This window comes from Photinus pyralis, unplaced genomic scaffold (genome assembly GCF_008802855.1).
Source record: "Photinus pyralis isolate 1611_PpyrPB1 unplaced genomic scaffold, Ppyr1.3 Ppyr1.4_LG5, whole genome shotgun sequence".
Lineage (NCBI taxonomy): Eukaryota > Metazoa > Arthropoda > Insecta > Coleoptera > Lampyridae > Photinus > Photinus pyralis.
Genome location: NW_022170596.1, coordinates 33173950 through 33194957, shown reverse-complemented (window position 1 = coordinate 33194957; position 21008 = coordinate 33173950). Strand labels below are relative to the sequence as shown.

The 21008-nt window shown below is 36.4% G+C and overlaps 2 protein-coding genes across 4 annotated transcripts; both read right to left on the bottom strand.

Annotated features, from left to right (window-relative positions):
• Positions 1-913: 913 nt before the first annotated feature.
• On the bottom strand, positions 914-8271 carry LOC116170473 (zinc finger protein 205-like). 3 transcript variants are annotated; one of them, XM_031486900.1, is made up of 10 exons: positions 8152-8271; positions 4620-4698; positions 4299-4576; positions 4068-4250; positions 3910-4019; positions 2057-2202; positions 1860-2004; positions 1673-1808; positions 1216-1625; positions 914-1168 (listed from the first exon to the last, which is right to left on the bottom strand). In XM_031486900.1, exons 2-10 carry the CDS (start codon positions 4691-4693, stop codon positions 1088-1090), a joined length of 1563 nt encoding a protein of 520 aa, XP_031342760.1. In that variant the 5' UTR covers positions 4694-4698; positions 8152-8271; the 3' UTR covers positions 914-1087. The 3 variants fall into 3 exon arrangements, with proteins under 3 accessions (XP_031342760.1, XP_031342761.1, XP_031342762.1); XM_031486901.1 differs by lacking the exon at positions 8152-8271 and adding an exon at positions 4903-6697; XM_031486902.1 differs by lacking the exon at positions 8152-8271 and having other exon boundaries at positions 1216-1304; positions 1350-1625; positions 4620-6696.
• A 125-nt stretch (positions 8272-8396) lies between these two features.
• On the bottom strand, positions 8397-19702 carry LOC116170474 (lysophospholipid acyltransferase 5). The gene is made up of 7 exons (XM_031486904.1): positions 19505-19702; positions 19215-19445; positions 19086-19163; positions 14470-14663; positions 14172-14412; positions 9069-9361; positions 8397-9020 (listed from the first exon to the last, which is right to left on the bottom strand). Exons 1-7 carry the CDS (start codon positions 19593-19595, stop codon positions 8757-8759), a joined length of 1392 nt encoding a protein of 463 aa, XP_031342764.1. The 5' UTR covers positions 19596-19702; the 3' UTR covers positions 8397-8756.
• Positions 19703-21008: the final 1306 nt, after the last annotated feature.

Genomic DNA, 21008 nt, shown 5'->3' with positions numbered 1-21008 from the left:
TTTCGTATTTCTTTCTCATACGGCAGTTTTCTCCGATGTAAGGTGTCTTAATGTCTAACCATAGGGATAGGCGTTTTTCTTTAAAAACCTTATGGCTCTCCAAACGTCTCTAAGCCCCTTTATGGATCAGGCAGTATCTAAGAGCTTCCAATGACATTTATAGGCTTTTAGTCTTTGAGATTATGTCCTCTTTCTTTAACCGCTTTTAAGGGTATCTAAAAACACACAGTATATTTTCCTGTAATACTAACCCCCCCCCCCCCCCCCCCCATATATATAAGTAAAGTTCAAAGGGCTGTAACTTTTGATCTAGTAGTCCAACCTTGGAACTGTTTCTACGGGCCAAACTCTATAAGAAAATGTTTTTTCCTGGTCGATCTCAGACAATTTTTTTTCCGGCCTCAAAAAAAGGCAGTTATTTACCTTCCTTTTTTACCAAAAATCGACTGTTCCAAAATTTCTCGGGAAACACTTTTTCTCACTAATTTTGGTGCGTAGAATCCAAAACGATTCGTACTTTTTCGATCAGACCTCTCAATCAAAAGTTATGGACTAAATACAAATTTATATATATATATATATAAAGTTCAAAGGGCTGTAACTTTTGATCTAGTAGTCCAATCGTGGAACTGTTTGAAATTATGGATTGTACGGGCCAAACTCTATAAGAAAATGTTTTTTCCCGGTCGATCTCAATTTTTTTTTCTGGCCTCAAAAAAAAGCAGTGTATTACCTTCCTTTTTTTTACCAAAAATCGACTGCTCCAAAATTTCTCGGGAAAACACTTTTTCTCACCAATTTTGGTGCGTAGAATCCAAAACGATTCGTACTTTTACTAAATACAAATTTCGACAATGATCTCGCGAGTTCCTGTCGCCCCCAAGCTTTCACACGCAAATAACTACTACAAAAGTTTCCATATTCCTTTATTATTGCTGCTTTTTTTGGGTTCGGAATGGGTTTTGTAACATTTAATTATCAGCATTGGAACAGTGCTAAACAAGGATATGAGAACTTACTAATAAATTGACTAGAATCTTGAACATTAATGAAAAAAACAAACGAGTAACACAAACACGTCGCTAAATTATGACAAACCAAGATCGCAACCGTTGGACAAAGAAAATTCTTTGGAATTGTTCAAGATCGCCTCGTCGTTTTCTAAAATCTACAAGATCCGTTACTAGATGCACGTCAAAGTGATCAATTTATTACCCCGAGAATGGCGTTCGACTCGTCGCCGTAGCTTTCGCTGTCCGGAAAAGACATCGTTTCGATTGAGTGATCGTACTGAAGCGCTCCGCCTGCAAACGGTTGACTTGTATTTTTGAGTCTATTTTGAGTCTTACATGTCTGATTTTTCTCCTTGAACTCGTCGAAGGGGACAACGTTGCCGCATTCGTCGATGTACTGAATATTCGCCGGGGTGATGACGTGGGAGCTGAATTGCGCGTGAATGTCGTCGAGGGTGGTCGACGGTAGGAAGTAGTGGTCTTGTCCGATTTCGTCGCCGGACGGTCCCGGACTTTCGATCGCCATGCTCACGCTTCCGTCCTGTCCGCAACGCTGCACGACGGTCGCAACCACGGGGATCTTGATCTGCACGTTGCTTCCCAGAGATTTACCTGGTGGAACTGTAGCGATTAAAGCATCGGCGGCGTGATCGACTTACTTGTGGAAGGTGCGTCGTCGAGATCATCGACTTGTGCTAGAGGATCGCCTTCCTTCTTGACGCCTTCGTCTACCTGGGGCGTGATCGTGATTTGCCCGTGCCTTTTCAAGTCCTCGGCGGTCGCAGGTATCAGCATCTGAACGGAATGAAATTATGGAGTGGTTGGGGAGGAGCGTTCGGAACAGACCTGTTTATCACCGGCGGCCAAAACTCGTACCAACACAGGGATGCCGTTTAATGGGCGAAGAAGGGCGAAGGGAGTTTGGTCAGTGGCCAGGGCGTGCTGCATGGCGGCGGTTTTAATGGGTTCGACCAGCACTCCATTGGAGGATCTAAAAGTGAAGGGGCTAAGGGAAAACGGTTGGGGAGAGCGGGGATACTGACTTGGCACCGGAAAAGGAGGTGGCGCTGGATTCGGGACTTTCGAGACCGTGCTCGCACTGCTCGTGGTTGCGCAAGCTGATGCGCTTCTCGAAATCTCGTCCGCAAATTTGGCACATGTGGCGCGGTTTATCGGAGCGATGATGTGCCTAATTGGGCGTGAGTTGTTTTAAGTTGTAATAAGTGGGGGGCTTCTCGCTTACTGACAGATTGTGTGCAAGAAAACGATTCAGAATTTCAAACTCCCCCCCCCCCCCGCTGAGGGCGGTTTCATTGCCATTTTCGGAATACCACGACACGCATGCGGAAGTTTCAAAATGTTTAGAAAATGGTTCTCTCGTTCGCTAGAGGTATTTTGTACCGCTCAACCCCCCCCCCCCCCGTTTATGTTCTCTGCAGTACGGAGAGGAGGATCTCAATCCTCCAACAACTGTCATTAATTCTGAAACCTAAACGTTTTGTAAATGAAGGTATTACCGGGGTATGGACCCCCCCACCCCTCCCCAGTAGACGACAGTTGCATTTCCGGAATACCACCAGAAGTGTGCGGAAATATTACCACCATTTTTTGGAAATGGTTGATTCGGTCGTTTGCTTGGGGGGGGATTGAAATAACCCCCCCCCCCCCGGTTCTATGTTCTCATAATTCTTCTCCAACAACGGTCATTAAATCTGAAGCCTAAACGTTCTGTAAATGAAGGTGTTACTGGAGGGTATCAAATACCCCCAAGTAGACGACAATTCCATTGCGATTTCCGGAACACTACCCCAAGTGTGCGAAAGTTTTAAGAATTTTTAGGAAATGGTCGATTCTGTCGTTTGTTGAGCGGTATTCTATACCCCCCCAGACTCCCCGATTCTATGTTCTCTGCGGTATGGAGAAGAGGATCTAATAAATGAAGGTGTTTTTGCGGGGTATGTAATACGACCCCCCCCCCCCCCCCCCCCCCCAACCACCATTTCCAGAATACCACCACACGAGTGTTGAAGTTTTAACGAAATTTTTCGGGGAGGTATTCCATACGAAAGTCTTCGTACTCAACATCGTCATGAAATCTATATTTTCACGCCTACTTAATGTCCGGAAAATGACACATTACTGGCGAGGAAATATGTAATTTAATTTTAATTTCCGAGTCAAGTAATGCCATTTTGCTGATAAATTTTGTATTAAATTTTGCCCGAAATCGTATTTTAATATAAAATTTGATGACAGGTGTCATTATAGACATTTAACAGTGTGGCAAGTGCTGCCCGTAAAGTGACATGCGGCGGAAAAAGTAGTCTGCTAATGTTTTACTAGTAGTGAATCTATGTTTTGTCCGCGGGGGGGATATTTTATATAAACGATTTTTTGGCATCTCCGCTAGTTTCCGCAGTAATCGACTCTCTCGAACATCCTGTATATAAACTTAACCGCAACTGGTCAAAGAAATGACCGCTGCAACCCAGTAAATCATCCCCTGAAACTGATATCTATTCTAATCAAGAATTCTTGATTCAAAAGTACTGTATATAACCCCCTATTTATTATCGTTCTGTTTCGAATTCCACGTCCTTATTATACTCTGACAAAAACGAAATTTACCCCTCGTTAAATTAATAATTGTTTTATGATACTATTCTCGGGCCCCACGTTATTACGACTTCACACGCTTTTTTTACTTTTGTTAGAGTTTATTACTAATAATTTTTTTTTAGGTTTTTAGATGGGCAAGGCGCAGTTCTGAAATCTGGAAGACTTAACTTATTCCGATTTAAACACATTTAGTGCAAAATCAGAAGTGGGATTCGACGTATATAATGTACCATCGGAATTGTAGTTCAGCGAGAAGCCCCCAGTAAGCCCACCTCACCTTCATTTTGTGGCACATCAAGTTGGACATCTGATTGAAGCCCTTGAAGCATATCTCGCACTTGTACGGTCGCTCGTTGGTGTGCGTGAAAATGTGGTTTCTCAAATTACCTGTGGGGGGGCACCACTGAAATCGGTGTCTCAGGTTCCGGTACCTACCTTTCTGGTGGAACGCCTTGTTGCACAGGTGGCACTGGTGCGGCTTGAGTCCGGTGTGCGTCTTGCGGTGCGAGATTAGGGTGGAGACGCGATTGAAGGTCTTGTGGCACATCTCGCAAATGTACGGCCTGTCGGCCGAGTGGATGGCCCGATGCTGGGATAAGGTCGACATCTGCCGGAATGCTGTGGACGGCCCGGTCAGGTGACTTGCACGCCATTAGCGTTGCTTACCCTTGCCGCACACGTTGCATTGGTATTTCCTTTCGTCGGTGTGGGTGGGGAGGTGACGCATGAGGGTGTACTGGTGGCCGAACTCCTTCGCGCAAATTCTGCACTCCCACACTTTGCTCAGCTTGTCGTCCTGCATTACGTGCTTGACGAAGTGCGTGCCGCTGTCGCCCTCGCTGATGTCGCCCAATTGAATGGCGTGCTTCGAAATCAGCTTCCGTCCATCGAGGCTCTCCAGATCAAAGATTTGCCCCTTTTCCGCCTCTTGCTTGATACTCGCGCTGAAAAACTTCATCACCACCTGCAGGCCCGATAACAACGTACCTTTCCAAGTTGTACCCGTCGGCCGAGTCCGGGTCGATCACTATCAAATCCGGGTCCATCATGTACAGCGCCATTCCACCTGAAATCACTCACGCGTAATGGCGACGGAAATTTGAGCTTGAAAGTCATGTTACTGACTGAAAGCTAGAACTACTTCAAAAGCTAGTGACGTTTACGCCGTGTAACTGACATATTAATTCCTACTTTCAAATTTTTAAACAAAACAGAGATTTTGCAAGTGAATCTGTTTTAAAAATGGAAAATTTGAAAATCATTTGATTACCGTATTTTGTTAACCGCCGCTACGATTTTAAAATCTTCACCACAAACCGTTGATGGCGGTCGTTTGAAGCACGGTCGCGATAGTGGCGCCGCCACGGTTGTTTTGACAACTGGAATTAGTTCGCGCGTTTGCCATTGTACAATTAACGATGGACCCGCTCTCGTGTAACTAGTAACTGCGCTCATTTTTGCTACTAACTCGAAAACGAGGCGTTTGCTTTATCGGCGCGGCCATTTTTAAAAGTGCTGGGTTTGTTTTTGAATTTCCCGCGAAATAAAAATTGTGTAAGGTTGGCACTAACTGATTTTCATTTATTTAATTCCAGTGGCGTATCCGACGTGCATTCTGTAAATTGTTAACGTCCACTAAATATCAGAATGGCGACAGTTCAATTTGTACATTGACTGTAGACGAGTTGCATACAGAATTCTCAAAACCTTTAAAGGTGTGATGCATTTAGCACATACGATACGTAAATTTGATTTATTTATATAAAATTATCTATGTTCACAGGAAATAACACCAATACAAGAGCAAGAATTTCGCTATTTATCACTTCGGCATTGATGGAATTAAACACAATTCAATTTGCTTACGTAGCATAGAAAAAGCCTCCAATGGGAATGCGCCACATTCGCTTGATCCTGATGATCGTCTTAAAGACTTGGCATTGGGTCCAGGACTCTAAAAGCTTACGGAATATCTTTGAAGGTTCTCGTAAGCAGTTTGACGTCCCTTAAAGGTTTCCGGAGATCCATAAAGGCTTAATTCATGAGTTTGGATTTTAATGAGAGAAAAACAGCTTTTGGTAGGCTCTTGAAGCAAAGTTTAAAAACCCATAAAAGGTTTTTAAGGCTCGAATTTTCCTCAAGGACGTTTAAAGCTCCTGATCTGTTCGTTAAGGCTATTAGAAGCTCTGGGTGATCTTTAAAGGCGGCTCCTAAAGGCGTTTCTAAGCCCATAAGAGCATAAAACATCTCGTGCCCTTCAGAAACTCATAGAAGGCTTTAAAAACCTATATGAACATACCACAGTTTTAATGACCACATTTAAAGCGAGAAGAGCTCTAAAAGTTTATGAAAGGACACCCTTTTTTTTTTTTAATGGATCTGTTGTGTATACACCCCTAGACCCCCCCGGTACTACGTTCTGTGCTGCACCCCTTGGGAGAAAAGGGTGGGATGAACCTTTCTTGAAAGGGCCAAAGTCTAAATATTTTGTGTGAGAAAGTGATACGGTGGGTATGCCCACAACGCAAGTACCCGATGGGGATAATCATTTACAGAAATTTTCCCTACAACATTCAGTGCTCCCATGATACTTTTGTATAACTGGCAATGGATTTGTTGTATGTACTGGGGGGTATTCCAGACCCCTCTGTATTACGTTCTGTGTTGTATGTTTAAGGAGAACAGGACTTGATGACTCTTTCCCGAAAACTATTCTGACGTTGCTCAAGTGTAAACGTTTTCTAGGGGGGGGGGGGGGGGTATGGAATACCCCCAGCACACAACAGATTCCTTTGCTGTAGTACTACTGCATAGAACGTAGTACCCGAGGGTATGGGGATAACCCCCAGCAAAGAAAGGTTCCCTATAACCCTCAATATTCCTATGATGCTTTTCTATAAATGACAATGGATCTGTTGTGTACGGGGGGGGTTAGTATTACAGGAAAATATACTGTTGTGTGTTTTTAGATACTCTTAAAAGCAGTTAAAGAAAGAGGACATAATCTCAAAGTTTGGCCCGTAGAATCCATAATTTCCAACAGTTCCAAGGTGAACTTTATATATATATATATATATATATATATATATAGAAATTTGTATTTAGTCCATAACTTTTGATTGAGAGGCCTGATCGAAAAAGTACGAATCGTTTTGGATTCTACGCACCAAAATTAGTGAGAAAAAGTGTTTTCCCGAGAAATTTTGGAGCAGTCGATTTTTGGTAAAAAAAGTCAGGTAAATAACTGCCTTTTTTTGAGGCCGGAAAAAAAATTGTCTGAGATCGACCGGGAAAAAACATTCTCTTATAGAGTTTGACCCGTAGAATCCATAATTTCAAACAGTTCCAAGATTGTACTACTAGATCACAAGTTACAGCCCTTTGAAGTTTTGTATATATATATATATATATTCCATACCCCTAGCTAACACCACCTTTTACAAACTGGTCCCATGATAGTCGTGGAGGAAGGATTATGACGGCATGTTATCCGTACCACAAAAAATAAAAATAGCACCGAGGGGTGTGGACCCCCCCCCCCCCCCCCCATAGTACCTTCTTTTACAAATAGAAGAGAATTCTGCGCAATCCACGCTTTCAATTTGCACATGTGCGCGTTAGATTTGAACGTACGATCTATTTTTATTAGAGATCTGCCAAAGTTTCAGCAAAATCGCGGCATAAATAACAATATTCGTTCATACCAGAGGAGTTGATACTCAGTCATACCGATAAGATCTCTCGCCAAATAAAAAATGTTCACTCTCAGGTTCCTACAGGAGTATTCTGCCTATTTCTCCTAAATGCGCCTAAAGTAAAAGTGTCAAAAGGTGGTGAACATGTCCATACCACTGTTTTAATATGCCCATGCGCATATTAGCAAAGAAGTCCTCCACCAAAATTTCAATAAAATAGCTCCGCGCAGAGATTTTGAAACGTTTTTTATGGGAAGACACTGCGCACTATTACCGAGATGTACGCATGCGCATCGTAGTCTAAGATCAGAATTGTTGCATCTGCGCACGGACGAATTGCGCATTTGCGACTGTTTCAATCAGTGACGACTTTTTGCGAGGGGCCCATTATTTTCGAAAAATAAACGCCTTAAATAATAACGTAGGTTCTGCGCATGCGCGCAATTCAGCGAAACCACCACACACAAAAAATAGTTAAGAGATACAGAAAAATGTTTATTACAAAAGCATCTTTATAATGAATAATTGAAGTTATTTTCAAAATAAGTATTCTGGGTCGGATAAAACCTTATCAGACCTAACTTCGTTTTTTAAATGGAACACCCTGTATATTTCGATGATCTCGACCAGGCAAAATAGTAAAAAGTTCAATGTCATAAACGTTCTTCATCAAATAAGCGTACGTGCAAATTCGTATTGAGAACTATCGCTAAAAAACAGAAAGCAAGTGAACTTTTCCACATTAAGAATTGTTTTACAACAAAAATTAACAGAATAACCATTTTCAAATTGACTTACTTTCCGCGCCTTTTTATCTGTCATACCTTTAGGCCGCTTAGTACCGCAAAACTGACTTTTTCGAGTAAAAACTTAATTTGATGCTTATCCACTCCCAACTATACATCCAACCATTGACCTAAAAACATATAAATAAAATCAAAAATTAAAAATAAAAACAAAATAATTGTGAATTTAAGAGGAAAACCTACTCACTCGTACCTACCTTTTCATTTTTCGTCGTTATTCTTCCATTGTATCTTCGCAAATCGGACATAATAAGGACACAAAATTGCAAATCAATAAATTTATTTAATACAAATGTAGTTAAACTTAAATAATGTCTTTGGAATACAAAAGGCCATGGTAAAATAAGTAAACTCTGGTAAGTATCAAAATCGCACTGCATAATTTACAATCGTTGTAGAGGTGGTTGAAAAAAAAAACGTTTTTTTTAAGGAACAAAAAGCCGCCCGTTTCTCTGAGGTGAAGCTAAAACGGTGCCCGAACTATAAAAGATCACGTGTTCGCGCTTTATGTCAACCTTAAAATACTGTGAGAAGCGACCCAGGTCAGTTAAAATTGTCTTGTGAACCGAATGAATAAATAATACATTAAAACGGAAAATTAAAAAAAGAACTTCCCGGATATACTAATCCCTCTTAGTAGTTTTCAACAACTTTTTTAAAATGTATCTGTACAGGATCGGGTAAGGTAGGAAAAATAGGAGACCGACGTAGTTCACCGAACCGAACACGAGCCAGTATCGTTCGAACTTTAGAAGCGCGAACGGCAACAGGCACCACCCCATGAATACGAACGTGTACACTCTCTGTAAAAGTGTAAGGATCAGGCTAACGGCCGGTCTCTGCAGAAATTTCGACACCTCCTGGTTCGATTTAACGATCTGCCTCACCTGGAACGATTTTGTTAGCCGGTACAAGAGCCACGGAATTTTGCTTACGTCTCGTTCTAAATACATCACGATGAACTCGAACGCGAAGCACACGTAGTATCCGCTATGGAAGCCGTGCCAGACCGCCAAGAAGATCAGCGAGATCGCCTGGCTGTAGTAGCGAGATCCGAGAAATTTAAGCCTCTTGTAAACGTAGTGGGCGACCCAGCTGTTTGTGTTGATATTGAAGGAGAGGATGTAATGATTGAATTCTGTCGCGCTCTCCAATAGCGACACCTTAACGTTCTCCACGCCGTTCCACTTTATCGCACCGAATTCGTCGACGCCATTATGCGTGATACCTGAAACGTACTTTTTTAGAATTTTTGAAAAATCGGCCTTCAAAAAACCTAAATGTTTAGAAACTGCTTCTCAAATTTTGAAAAAGTATGTCGATTCTATGGACAAATTCATTTTCCAAACTTTCAAAAATTCAAAAAAATGTATACCCACATTGTCGAGCCTCCAGAGTGCTACTATGACCAATGTCTATGCACAACATAATGCAGACTTTTCGATTGGCTTTCAAAACAATTTCAAAAAATAATCGCAAATAAACAAAAACTTCCAAAATTTCAAATTTCAGTGAAAAAGTATGCCTATGCTCTGTACAAATTCATTTTCAGAATTTCAAAAAATTCAAAAAAATGTATACCAGCATTGTTGAGCCTCCAGAGTACTACTATGATCGGTTTCCATATTTCAAAACAATTACAAACACTAGAACGGCGCAACAGTATTACATACTTTTCGATTGGATTTCAAAATAATAAAAATAATCGCAAATAAACAAAAACTTCCACAATTTCAAATTTTGGTGAAAAAGTACACCTATGCTCTGTACAAATTCATTTTCTGAATTTCAAAAAATTCAAAAAAATGTATACCCGTACTGTTGAACTTCCAGAGTACAAGTATGACCGGTTTCCATGCTTCGAAAAAATTACAAATGCAAGAATGGCACAACAGTTTTACACACGTTTCGATTAGCTTTAAAAAAAAATAAAAAAAATGATCGCAAATAAAGAAAAAAAAGTATGTCGATGCTTGGTTCAAGTTCATTTTCTAAATTTCAGAAAATTCAAAAAATGTATACTAACACTGTCAAGTTTCCAAAATACTAGTATGATCGGTTTCCATGTTTCAAAACAATTACAAACACTAGAACGGCGCAACAATATTGCATACTTTTCGATTGGCTTTCAAAAGAATTTCAAAAAATAATCGCAAATAAACAAAAACTAACACAATTTCAAATTTTGGTGAAAAAGTATGCCATTGCTCCGTACAAATTAGTTTTCTAAATTTCAGAAAATTCAAAAAATGTATACTAACACTGTGTCCGTACTACTATGACCGGTTTCTATGCTTCAAAAAATTACAAATGCAAGAAAGGCTCAACAGTACCACACACTTTTTGATTGGCTTTCAGAAAAACTTCAAAAACTAATCGCAAATAAACAAAAACTTCCAAAATTTCAAATTTCAGTGAAAAGGTACACCTATGCTCTGTACAAATTCATTTTCTGAATTTCAAAAAATTCAAAAAAATGTATACCTGTACTGTTGAACTTCCAGACTACAATTATGACTGGTTTCCATGCTTCGAAAAAATTACAAATGCAATAATGGCACAACAGTATTACATACGTTTCGATTGCCTTTCAAAAAAATTAAAAAAATAATCGCAAATAAAGAAAAACTTTTTCAATGAAAAAGTATGTCGATGCTTGGTTCAAGCATTTCAAAAAATTCAAAAAATGTATACTAACACTGTCAAGTTTCCAAAGTACTAGTATGATCGGTTTCCATGTTTCAAAACAATTACAAACACTAGAACGGCGCAACAATATTACATACTTTTCGATTGGCTTTCAAAAGAATTTCAAAAAATAATCGCAAATAAACAAAAACTAACACAATTTCAAATTTTGGCGAAAAAGTATGCCGATGCTCGGTACAAATTAATTTTCTAAATTTCAAAAAATTCAAAAAGTGTATACCAGCATTGTTGAGCCTCCAGAGTACTACTATGGCCGGTTTCTATGCTTCAAAAAATTACAAATGCAAGAAAGGCTCAACAGTACCACATAGTTTTCGATTGTCTTTCAAAAAAACTTCAAAAACTAATCGCAAATAAACAAAAAATTCCGAAATTTCGGTGAAAAGGTATACCTATGCTCTGTACAAATTCATTTTCTGAATTTCAAAAAATTAAAAAAAAAATGTATACCCGTACTGTTGAGCTTCCAGAGTACAAGTATGACCGTTTCCATGCTTCGAAAAAATTACAAATGCAAGAATGGCACAACAGTATTACATACGTTTGGACTAGCTTCCAAAAAAATTAAAAAAATAATCGCAAATAAAGAAACACTTCTAAAATATCATATTTCAATGAAAAAGTATGTTGATGCTTGGTTCAAGTTCAATTTCAACATTTCAAAAAATTCAAAAATTGATACTAACATTGTCAAGTTTTCAGAGTACTAGTATGATCGGTTTCAATGTTTCAAAACAATTACAAACACTAGAACGGCGCAACAGTATTACATACTTTTCGATTGGCTTTCAAAAGAATTTCAAAAAATAATCGCAAATAAACAAAAACTTCGAAAAAGTATGCCGATGCTCTACAAATTAATTTTCTAAATTTCAAAAAATTCAAAAAGCGTATACCAGCATTGTTGATCCTCCAGAGTACTACTATGACCTGCTTCTATGCTTCAAAAAATTACAAATACAAGAATGGCACAACAATACTACATAGGTTTCGATTGGCTTTCAAAAAATCTTCAAAAACTAATCGCAAATAAACAAAAACTTCCAAAATTTCAAATTTTTGTGAAAAAGTATGTAGATGCTCTGTACAAATTAATTTTCTAAATTTCAAAAAATTTATACTAACATTGTCACGTTTGCAGAGTACTACTATGACCGGTTTCAAGAATCAAAAAATTACAAATACAAGAAATGCACAACAGTATCCACATACTTTTCGAAGGGCTTTCAAAAAAATTTCAAAAAATAATCGCAAATAAACAAAAAATTCCAAAATTTCAAATTTCGGTGAAAAAGTATGCCTATGCTCTGTATAAATTCATTTTGTGAAAATCAAAAAATTCAAAAAATGGATACCCGTACAGTTGAGCTTCCAGAGGACTAGTATGGCTGGTTTCCAGGCTTTACAAATGCAAGAATGGAACAACAGTATTACATGCGTTTCGATTGGCTTTCAAAAAATTAAAAAAACACTGGCAAATAAAAAAGAACCTCTAAAATTTCACATTTCAGTGAAAAAGTATGTTGATGCTTGGTTCAAGTTCATTTTTTAATTTCAAAAAATTCAATAAATGTATACTAACATTATCACGTTAGCAGAGTACTACTATGACCGGTTTCAAGAATCAAAAAATTACAAATACAAGAAATGCACAACAGTATCCACATACTTTTCGAAGGGCTTTCAAAAAAATTTCAAAAAATAATCGCAAATAAACAAAAAATTCCAAAATTTCAAATTTCGGTGAAAAAGTATGCCTATGCTCTGTATAAATTCATTTTCTGAATTTCAAAAAATTCAAAAAATGTATACCCGTACAGTTGAGCTTCCATAGGACAAGTATGACTGGTTTCCATGCTTTACAAATGCAAGAATGGAACAACAGTATTACATACGTTTCCATTGGGTTTCAAAAAATTAAAAAAAACACTGGCAAATAAAAAAGAACTTCTAAAATTTCACATTTCAGTGAAAAAGTATGTTGATGCTTGGTTCAAGTTCATTTTCTAAATTTCAAAAAATTCAAAAAATGTATACTAACATTGTCACGTTTCCAGAGTACTACTATGACCGGTTTCAAGAATCAAAAAATTACAAATACAAGAATTGTACAACAGTATCCACATACTTTTCGAAGGGCTTTCAAAAAAATTTCAATAAATAATCGCAAATAAACAAAACCTTCCAAAATTTCAAATTTCGGTGAAAAAGTATGCCTATGGTCTGTACAAATTCATTTTCTGAATTTCAAAAAATTCAAAAAATGTATACCAGCATTGTTGATCTTCCACAGTACAAGTATGACCGGTTTCCATGCTTCGAAAAAATTACAAATACAAGAATTGAATAACAGTATCACATAATTTTCGATTGGCTTTTAAAAAAATTTCAAAAAACAATCGCAAATAAAAATACTTCTAAAATTCCAAATTTCTGTGAAGGTGTAATTGCTACGAATTTATTAAAAAAATTTAAAAAAATAGTACGCCTCCATAAATGTATTATGACAGTGTTTTCATGCACTACAAAAATTTAAAAATTCAAAAAAGTAGCGACAAATAAATTAAAAAAATTAGTTTCAAAGACAAATAGATCCAAATTTACAGTACAGTGTTTTTTTAATTTTTATGAAAAAGTATGTAAATAAATGCTCTGTACAGAATTTAAAAAAATCTAGAAAACTGTACTCAAATAATTAATCCATCCAGGAATCTATTTTCATTGTAATTTAAAAAATCCAAAAAGTAGTCCGCTCCAGCGTACATCCAAACTTAAAAATATTTTTGTTTAAAGAAATATTCCCGAATAAATTTATGCGTTCGCTTCTGCTAAAAAAAAATTATGTAAGCGCACATTCATTTAAAAAAAAAATCAAAAAATAGTCTACAGAAATCTATAGATACTGGTTTCATGCAAAACAAAAATAAAAAAGTAGCCGCAAATAATCAAAAATTAGATATAGGTAAATCAGTTTTTTATTTTTAGAAATTAAAAAAAATTTCACGAAAAAAACATTTATACCAAGTCATATCTTTCCTCATTTTTGTACAAAAGTTCAATCATGTCCACCAAAATGGCGAAGCAGTGTATATAAATTAGTTTTTATTGGCGTTTATCAAAAAACAAAAAAATATTCAAAAAGGTAATCCAAAACAATCAAAAAATCAAAAAAATTTAAAAAAAGGACTATTTTGTAAGTACTGTCAGGAATCTAATTACAAAAAGTTCATGGATCCCAAATCCAAAATTTTAAAAAAAATAAAATTACTCCTAAAAATTTTGGAATAATTTTTGAAATTCAAAAAGAGCTCCATAATTGCAATACTTACCAAACAAAATGCACGCACCCTCCGTAAGTAACCAGCACGAAATATACTTATACAAGGTAAACCTTCCCCATACGCCGAGCTCGAAGTACCTCATCAAAATGCCGCGATTACGGAAGGCGTCCGACATTATATAGTCGTCCGACGTGAACTGACTTAGCGTCAGAAAAACCGACAAAACTCCGACGCCCAACAGAAATCTTCTGACGGCGGCGTGCACCGACTGGGGCGGCGTGCCGGGACTCTGCAATTAAATTTCGGTCACCGTGTGCGTCCGTCGTCGTCGCGCAGTTATACGTACAGGACCAAATTTACCTTCGATAAACTCCTGGTACCTCTTCAACGGGAACTGGGGCCCGACGAGGAAACTCGTCGGGAAGAATACGAAACCCAGAGTTTCGAGGAACTGCGGCATTTCGCGCAGCGCCACCTTTTTCCCGTCGCCCGATAGTGATTCGGGCGGTTTCTGGCCGTCGTATAGGTCGAAGGCGAGTCCTGCACAATTTTAAGGTTAGTTTAAGCTCAATTTAAAGTACGTTGTGTGTGACCCAATAGTTCAGAATGGCTGGTCACCTCGCAGATGGTTGCGTCTTTGACTAATGTCAGATGGACGCGCAAAATTATTGCTTTGTTTAATTTGATAAAATAAATGAAATCTGCAGGTGTGGTCCTTTGTAAAATTTTGGGCGTGTCTGTTTACGTTTAAAAATACGTTTCTCGCGTGTGTTTACGAACCCAATAAATTTCGAGTTTCATGTTAGATTGGGCAAGCCGAGTGGTTTTTGTTCCAAAAATCAGAAAAAAGAAAACGAGCAATAAATATCGAAAATCCAGTATTGACAATCACAAGAATCAAGATCGGCAGATTAACTATCATACATTAAGATCAGGAATTAAGAGTATAGGTCATAGAATAAACCAGAGATCAGAATCTTGGAATTATAAATCAAGGGTTAGAGGGGAATGAGAAAACAGAAGTTAGAGATCACAGATCAGGGATCAAAACTAGAGATTAGTGACATTAAATTAAAGGACCAAAGACCATGGATCAAAAACCAATAATAAAAATCACATAAGTGTCAGAAATCAGATCTGGGATCAAAAATCATAGCATTAAATATTAAATATCGAGGACACGGATCGAGATTTCAAAGTCGTGGACCAGGAATAAAGAATCAAAGATCAGAATTTTTGAATTTTTTTTCTTCGTTTTGAATCAATATAGATTTTTTGTGTTTTTACTATTATATTTTTGGTCAAAAAATTTAATGTTATCTTTTTAAATTAAAATATACAGAATGTTCCATTAAAAAATAACTTTTTTACCCGACCCCGTATACTTTTTTTGAAAACGGCACATTAATAGAATATTAGATACAGAAATATATTCATTGCAACAGTTTCTTTCTGATTGTTGAATAGTCTGCCATTACTGCTAGTATACAGGGTCAGCTAAAAAAGTAACTGGACCTAACTTTATTTTTTGAAATAGAACACCCTGTATATTTTAATTTAAAAGATAGCATATTAGATTCTTTTCAAAAGCACAACACTAAAAAATCAAAAAAATATTGATTCAAAGATTAAAAAAACGATTTTAAAAAAGTTAAAAAAATTCAACAATCTTCTTAAAATTGTATTTTTGTAATTTTTTCATTTTTTAAATTTTTTGTAATTTTTTTAAACACTTGAGTCTTTTTTTAATACCATCTTCAGTGTGTTACACTTTTGAAATTTAATATCCTACTTTATGTTAAACTGTATAGTCTCATTTAAAAAAAATGAGGTTAGGTTCGATTTTCTCGCTTGAGATACAGAGGAAAATTTAACAAATGCCAATTTCAGAATAACCCGCTATACTTCTATAGTTAAAATAGATCTAAAAATGCAAAAGTTTCTTTATTATGATTGTTGAATAATCTGTCGTTTTTAAAATCAGTATACATGGTCAGGTAAAAAAGTAACCCTTCCCTTATTTAGTAGAACACCCTGTATATTTTATATTCGGCTCTTTCGAAAATGTACTACTAAAAAAACTTTTATGTTGGATCATTTAAACCTTTTTTAATTTTTTGACATTTTTACTTTTTTTAATCACTTGAATCTTTTTTTAATAGCATAAATTTTTAAAAGATAATTTAATATCCTATCTTTTGGATTAAAATATATAGAGTGTTCCATTTAAAAAATGAGGATAGGTGCGATTTTTTTACAAGAGGAAAGGTTAGTTGACAATATTCGCACGCTTGAGATACGAAGAAAAATTTCAAAAAATTGTCATTTCAGAATAATCCTTTCCTTAGTTAAAATAGATCCAGAAAATGTTTATTGCAAAATGATTTTTGAATAATCTGCCATTTTCAAAATCAGTACACGGTCACCTAAAAAAGTTTTAGGACCTAACCTCATCTTTTTTAATGGAACAACGTATATATTTTATTATAAAAAATAGTATATTAAATTCTTTTCAAAAATATAACACTAAAAAAAGTTAAAAAATCCAATATTGATTCAAAAATTAAATAATTACAACATTCCACAAAGTTTTTGAAATTTTGGTGTATTATTTTGAATTATGCACCTTTTTTTGAATCGCTTCTATAGTTTTTTTGATTTCTGGTGTGGTACATCCTATCTCTTGGATTAAAATATATAGGGTGTTTCAATAAAAAAAATGAGATTAACTCCGATTTTTCAAATGAGGAAAGGTTATTCCCTCGCTTGATACGGAGGAAAATTAAAAAAATTGCCAATTTGAAAAATTTCCTCTGTTAAAATGTTTATTGTAAAAGTTTCTTTGAAAAAATGACGTTAGGGCCGATTTTTTTTACAAGAAGAATTAGTTGAAAATATTCGATCGCTTGATACAGAGGAAATATTTAAAAAAATGACAGTTTCAGAAGATCCCTATATTTCCGTAGTTATAATAAATCCAGAAAAATGTTTATGCAACAGAAAACAACATTAAAAAAATTCAAAAAATCCAATTCGAATTTTAAAAAATTTAAATCCTTTTGAATCACCTACATCTTTTTTTAAATATCCTGGTTGTGTTATATTTTTGAAAAGATAATTTAATATCCTATTTTTTGGATTAAAATTTAAAAAAAAAATGAGGTTAAGTCGATTATTTTACAAGAGGAAGGGTTAGTTGAAACTATTCGCTGACTTGAGATACGGAGAGAAATTGCCAATTTCAGAAATTTCCTCAGTAAAAATAAATCCAAGAAAATCTTTATTGCAAAAGTTTGTTTTGAAAATAAGTCAGGATCGACTAAAAAAGTTATCGGACTTAAAACTCATTTGTTTTTAATGGAACGCCCTGTATATTTTAATTGAAAAATAGCATATAATCGTTTCAAAAATATAACACTAAATAAATTCAAACAATCCAATACTGATTCACAGATTAACAAGACTTTAGGAAAATTAAAAAATGTTTTTGAAATTTTTGTGAATTTTTTGGAATCATTTGATTTTGAAATCTTTTTTTTACATTTTTTAATTCAGTTTCTTTTTGGAATGTCATACTTGGTGTGTTACATTTTAGATTAAAATATATAGGGTGTTTCATTAAAAAAAACTGCTAGGACTGAAGAGGAAGGATTAGTTGAAAATATTCGTTCGCTTGAGATACGAAGGCAAATTTTAAAAAAATGTCAGTTTCAGAAGACCCCTATATTTCCTTGGTTATCAAAATATCTCTAACCTCATTTTTTTGAACATTCTGTAAATTTTAATCTAGAAAAGATGACATTCTTTTCAAAAAAATAACACTAAAAAATTTAAAAAATCCAATACTGATTCAAGGATTTTAAAAAGATTTTAGAAAAATGTAAATCCTTTTGAATCATCTGAATCTTTTTTTAATATCCCTTTTGAAAAGAGAATTTATATTCTCTCTTTTGGATTAAAATATACAGGGTGTTCTATTAAAAAAAATGAGATTAGCTCCGATTGTTTAACTTAAAGGAAGAGTTAGAGCATGTGTGTTCCGAAACAGCGTTAGCCCAAAGTTATGGTAACTTTATCCAGAACCATATGTCTGACATTTCTACAGTACACAGTCCCATCCCTCCTCTGTCAATGAAGAAAAACGCTAGTTGATTTGTCAAAAAATAGGACAAGAAAAAGCATGTCCCTTTTTTTATTTGTTTGGGGCATAAACAAGCGCTATCGCAAACCACTCCCACTTTCAACTGTTAAAAAACGCGCAATATTTGGTAAACGCTACTTTCGGCAGGTTATTAGAAAACTAGGCGTATCACCTACACAGTTTTATCAAATATTGTCTATAATAATAATAATAGATTTATTGCCCAACAGAACAGACATTCCAATTATAATAGGACAATACATATTTATTAGTTATATATATTATATATCCATACCAATCTGAAGAAAAGAAATTGTACACAAAGAAAACACACCTGCAACTTGCAACATGAAATTATATGTTCCAGTACAGTAATTTATTTTAGCCTTTTTTGTTGTAAATTTGTTGGATAAATAGATCTTTAAGAACTATAATTTTTAATAGAAAGGGAACCATCTGTTATAATGGGGTAGTACAGTATGCATTTAATCTATTTCTTTAATATGCACGCCTACCCCAAGAAAGAAATCTTGAATTGGTTTGTCATTTCATCTCTTTATTTTTTGGATAATTGTTTATTTTTTACTCATGCCATATTTAATTTTGTATTTGTTCTGTAATTGGATGAATTCATCTGTTGAACAATTTAACCTTTGACCCTACCCCAGGAGGTAGAACCCCTGAAGCCCTAAGTCACCCTAAGGTGCTCGGAATACTCGGCATGCAAGTTTGAAATTCAAATGTTGTTCTTTATCTACAAATCAATCAACCACGAGACGAGTCACACACACAACGTACTTTGGATCAAAGCATTCGATTACCTATTAACCGCAGCACGATGATACACTGTGGCATAGTCCAATTAATGTCATAGTCGTTCGTGCCGACGTAATAGTAACCTGGAAAGTGGCAAAACGGTTAAAGAGGCGAAACGGCGAACGCACACGAACCCATTAGTAAGTAAGTCATGTTAAATACGAAGGTGATCACGACCGACAGTGCGGATCTCCTGAAAAGCACGACGGTCGCGTAAGTAACCAGCACAGCCGAGAGTGGATGCAGTATGTCGCGTCCATAATTTAAAAAACCTAACGTTAATCCGCTAAGGAGGAAATACAGATGCTGGTAGTTAGCGTTTCGTCCGTACAAATACGTTCGATGTATTTGGGCGATTGGATAGCCTGGAAGTGTGCAAGTGTTAATTAACAAGCGTAAAACGGGGGGCGAAATTTGAGGTTACCTGCAAGCACGGAGAGTAGTAGCTTTAGTCCGGCCTCGGAGGAGCCCACCAAATTACTTACCCTTTCTAAGACACCGATTTCGACTTCCATTTTTTCTAGAACTTTCTTGTTAATTTTACGCCATGAATTTTCAAACTACAATTTTAGTGTCACTGACAGGTTTCAATTCTACTGCGCATATGGCGTGATTGGCTGTCAGCTGTCATGTAACTTGACAGTGACGTAGAGTTTTTACCTCCAGTGGCGTACCGACCATGCAAAGCCAACAATTGAGGATCCTTAATTTCTTATTTATAGTAGGATTTTCCACTAGAAGTGGGAGAGCTAGTGATTAGAGGACAGTCTGAAGATACATTGGCTTTTTTTTCAAGGACATTCGCCTTTCGGATTGTACCAACCTGGAAAACAAAAAATAACTAAAGCCGGGCTGAAGTTACATTCGTATTTTTTTTAATAAACGGTCTCTGAAAGTGACGGCAGAGGTACCTATTTTCATCCCCTGTCACAGTGGCTTTTGAAAAATATATAACTCGAAAAACTCGCCCTCGAAATTGGCGCGACTCCATATACGTAGGGTGTAAATCAAAATTGAGAGAGGGTTTTCTACGGAGGATTATACAAGCGTGATAGCACAAGGACCCTTTTTTTAACCGCCGGGAAGAAAAATTCGTCTTTTTTTGGTCATTGGCATTGGCCATTGACAAAAAAGCGAATTTTTCGAACTGTGGGTCACTTTTCGAAAAATGACATATAGGGGGTTGTAGATGGGCCCTTGGGCCACCACAACGTCCTAATCCTCCGCGTGCAAAACCCCCTCAATTTTTATAAATTAATTTTGAATTGTAACTTGCTTTATTCGTATGCCGCGCCATTGACAAAAAAAGCGAATTTCTCGAACTGTGGGACAGTCTTCGAAAAACGACATATACAGGGTTGTAGATGAGCCCTTGGGCCACCACAACGCCCTAATCCTCCGCGTGCAAAACCCCCTCAATTTTTATAAATTAATTTTGAATTGCAACTTGCATTATTCGTATGCCGCGCCATTGACAAAAAAGCGAATTTTTTGAACTGTGGGGCGCTTTTTTTCGTGTTTTAGGGCTCTCTTCCATAGACCACTGACAGGGGATGAAAATAGGTCCCTGTGCCGTCACTTTCAGATGCAGTTTATTAAAAAAAAATACGAATGTACCTTCACCCCGTTTTTAGTTTATTTCTTGTTTTCCATTTAGGTTGGTACTATCCCAAAAGCCGAATGTCCTTGAAAAAAAGCGAATGTAACTTCAGGCTAGTCAAACTATGCTGCAATGGAATTTGTTGTAACCGGGGTTCCACTGCTCCTATCCGGTGCAGTTGCGTTTAAGGTGGTAAAACAATTTATTAAGCACATTGTAGGCAAGGTTGCCATAGGGTAAGGAACATAAATTGTGATATAAATAGCATGTAAACGCTAACAATAAATATGATCAGTTCAGCATCAGGTTTGAGTGATAAGAAAATCCC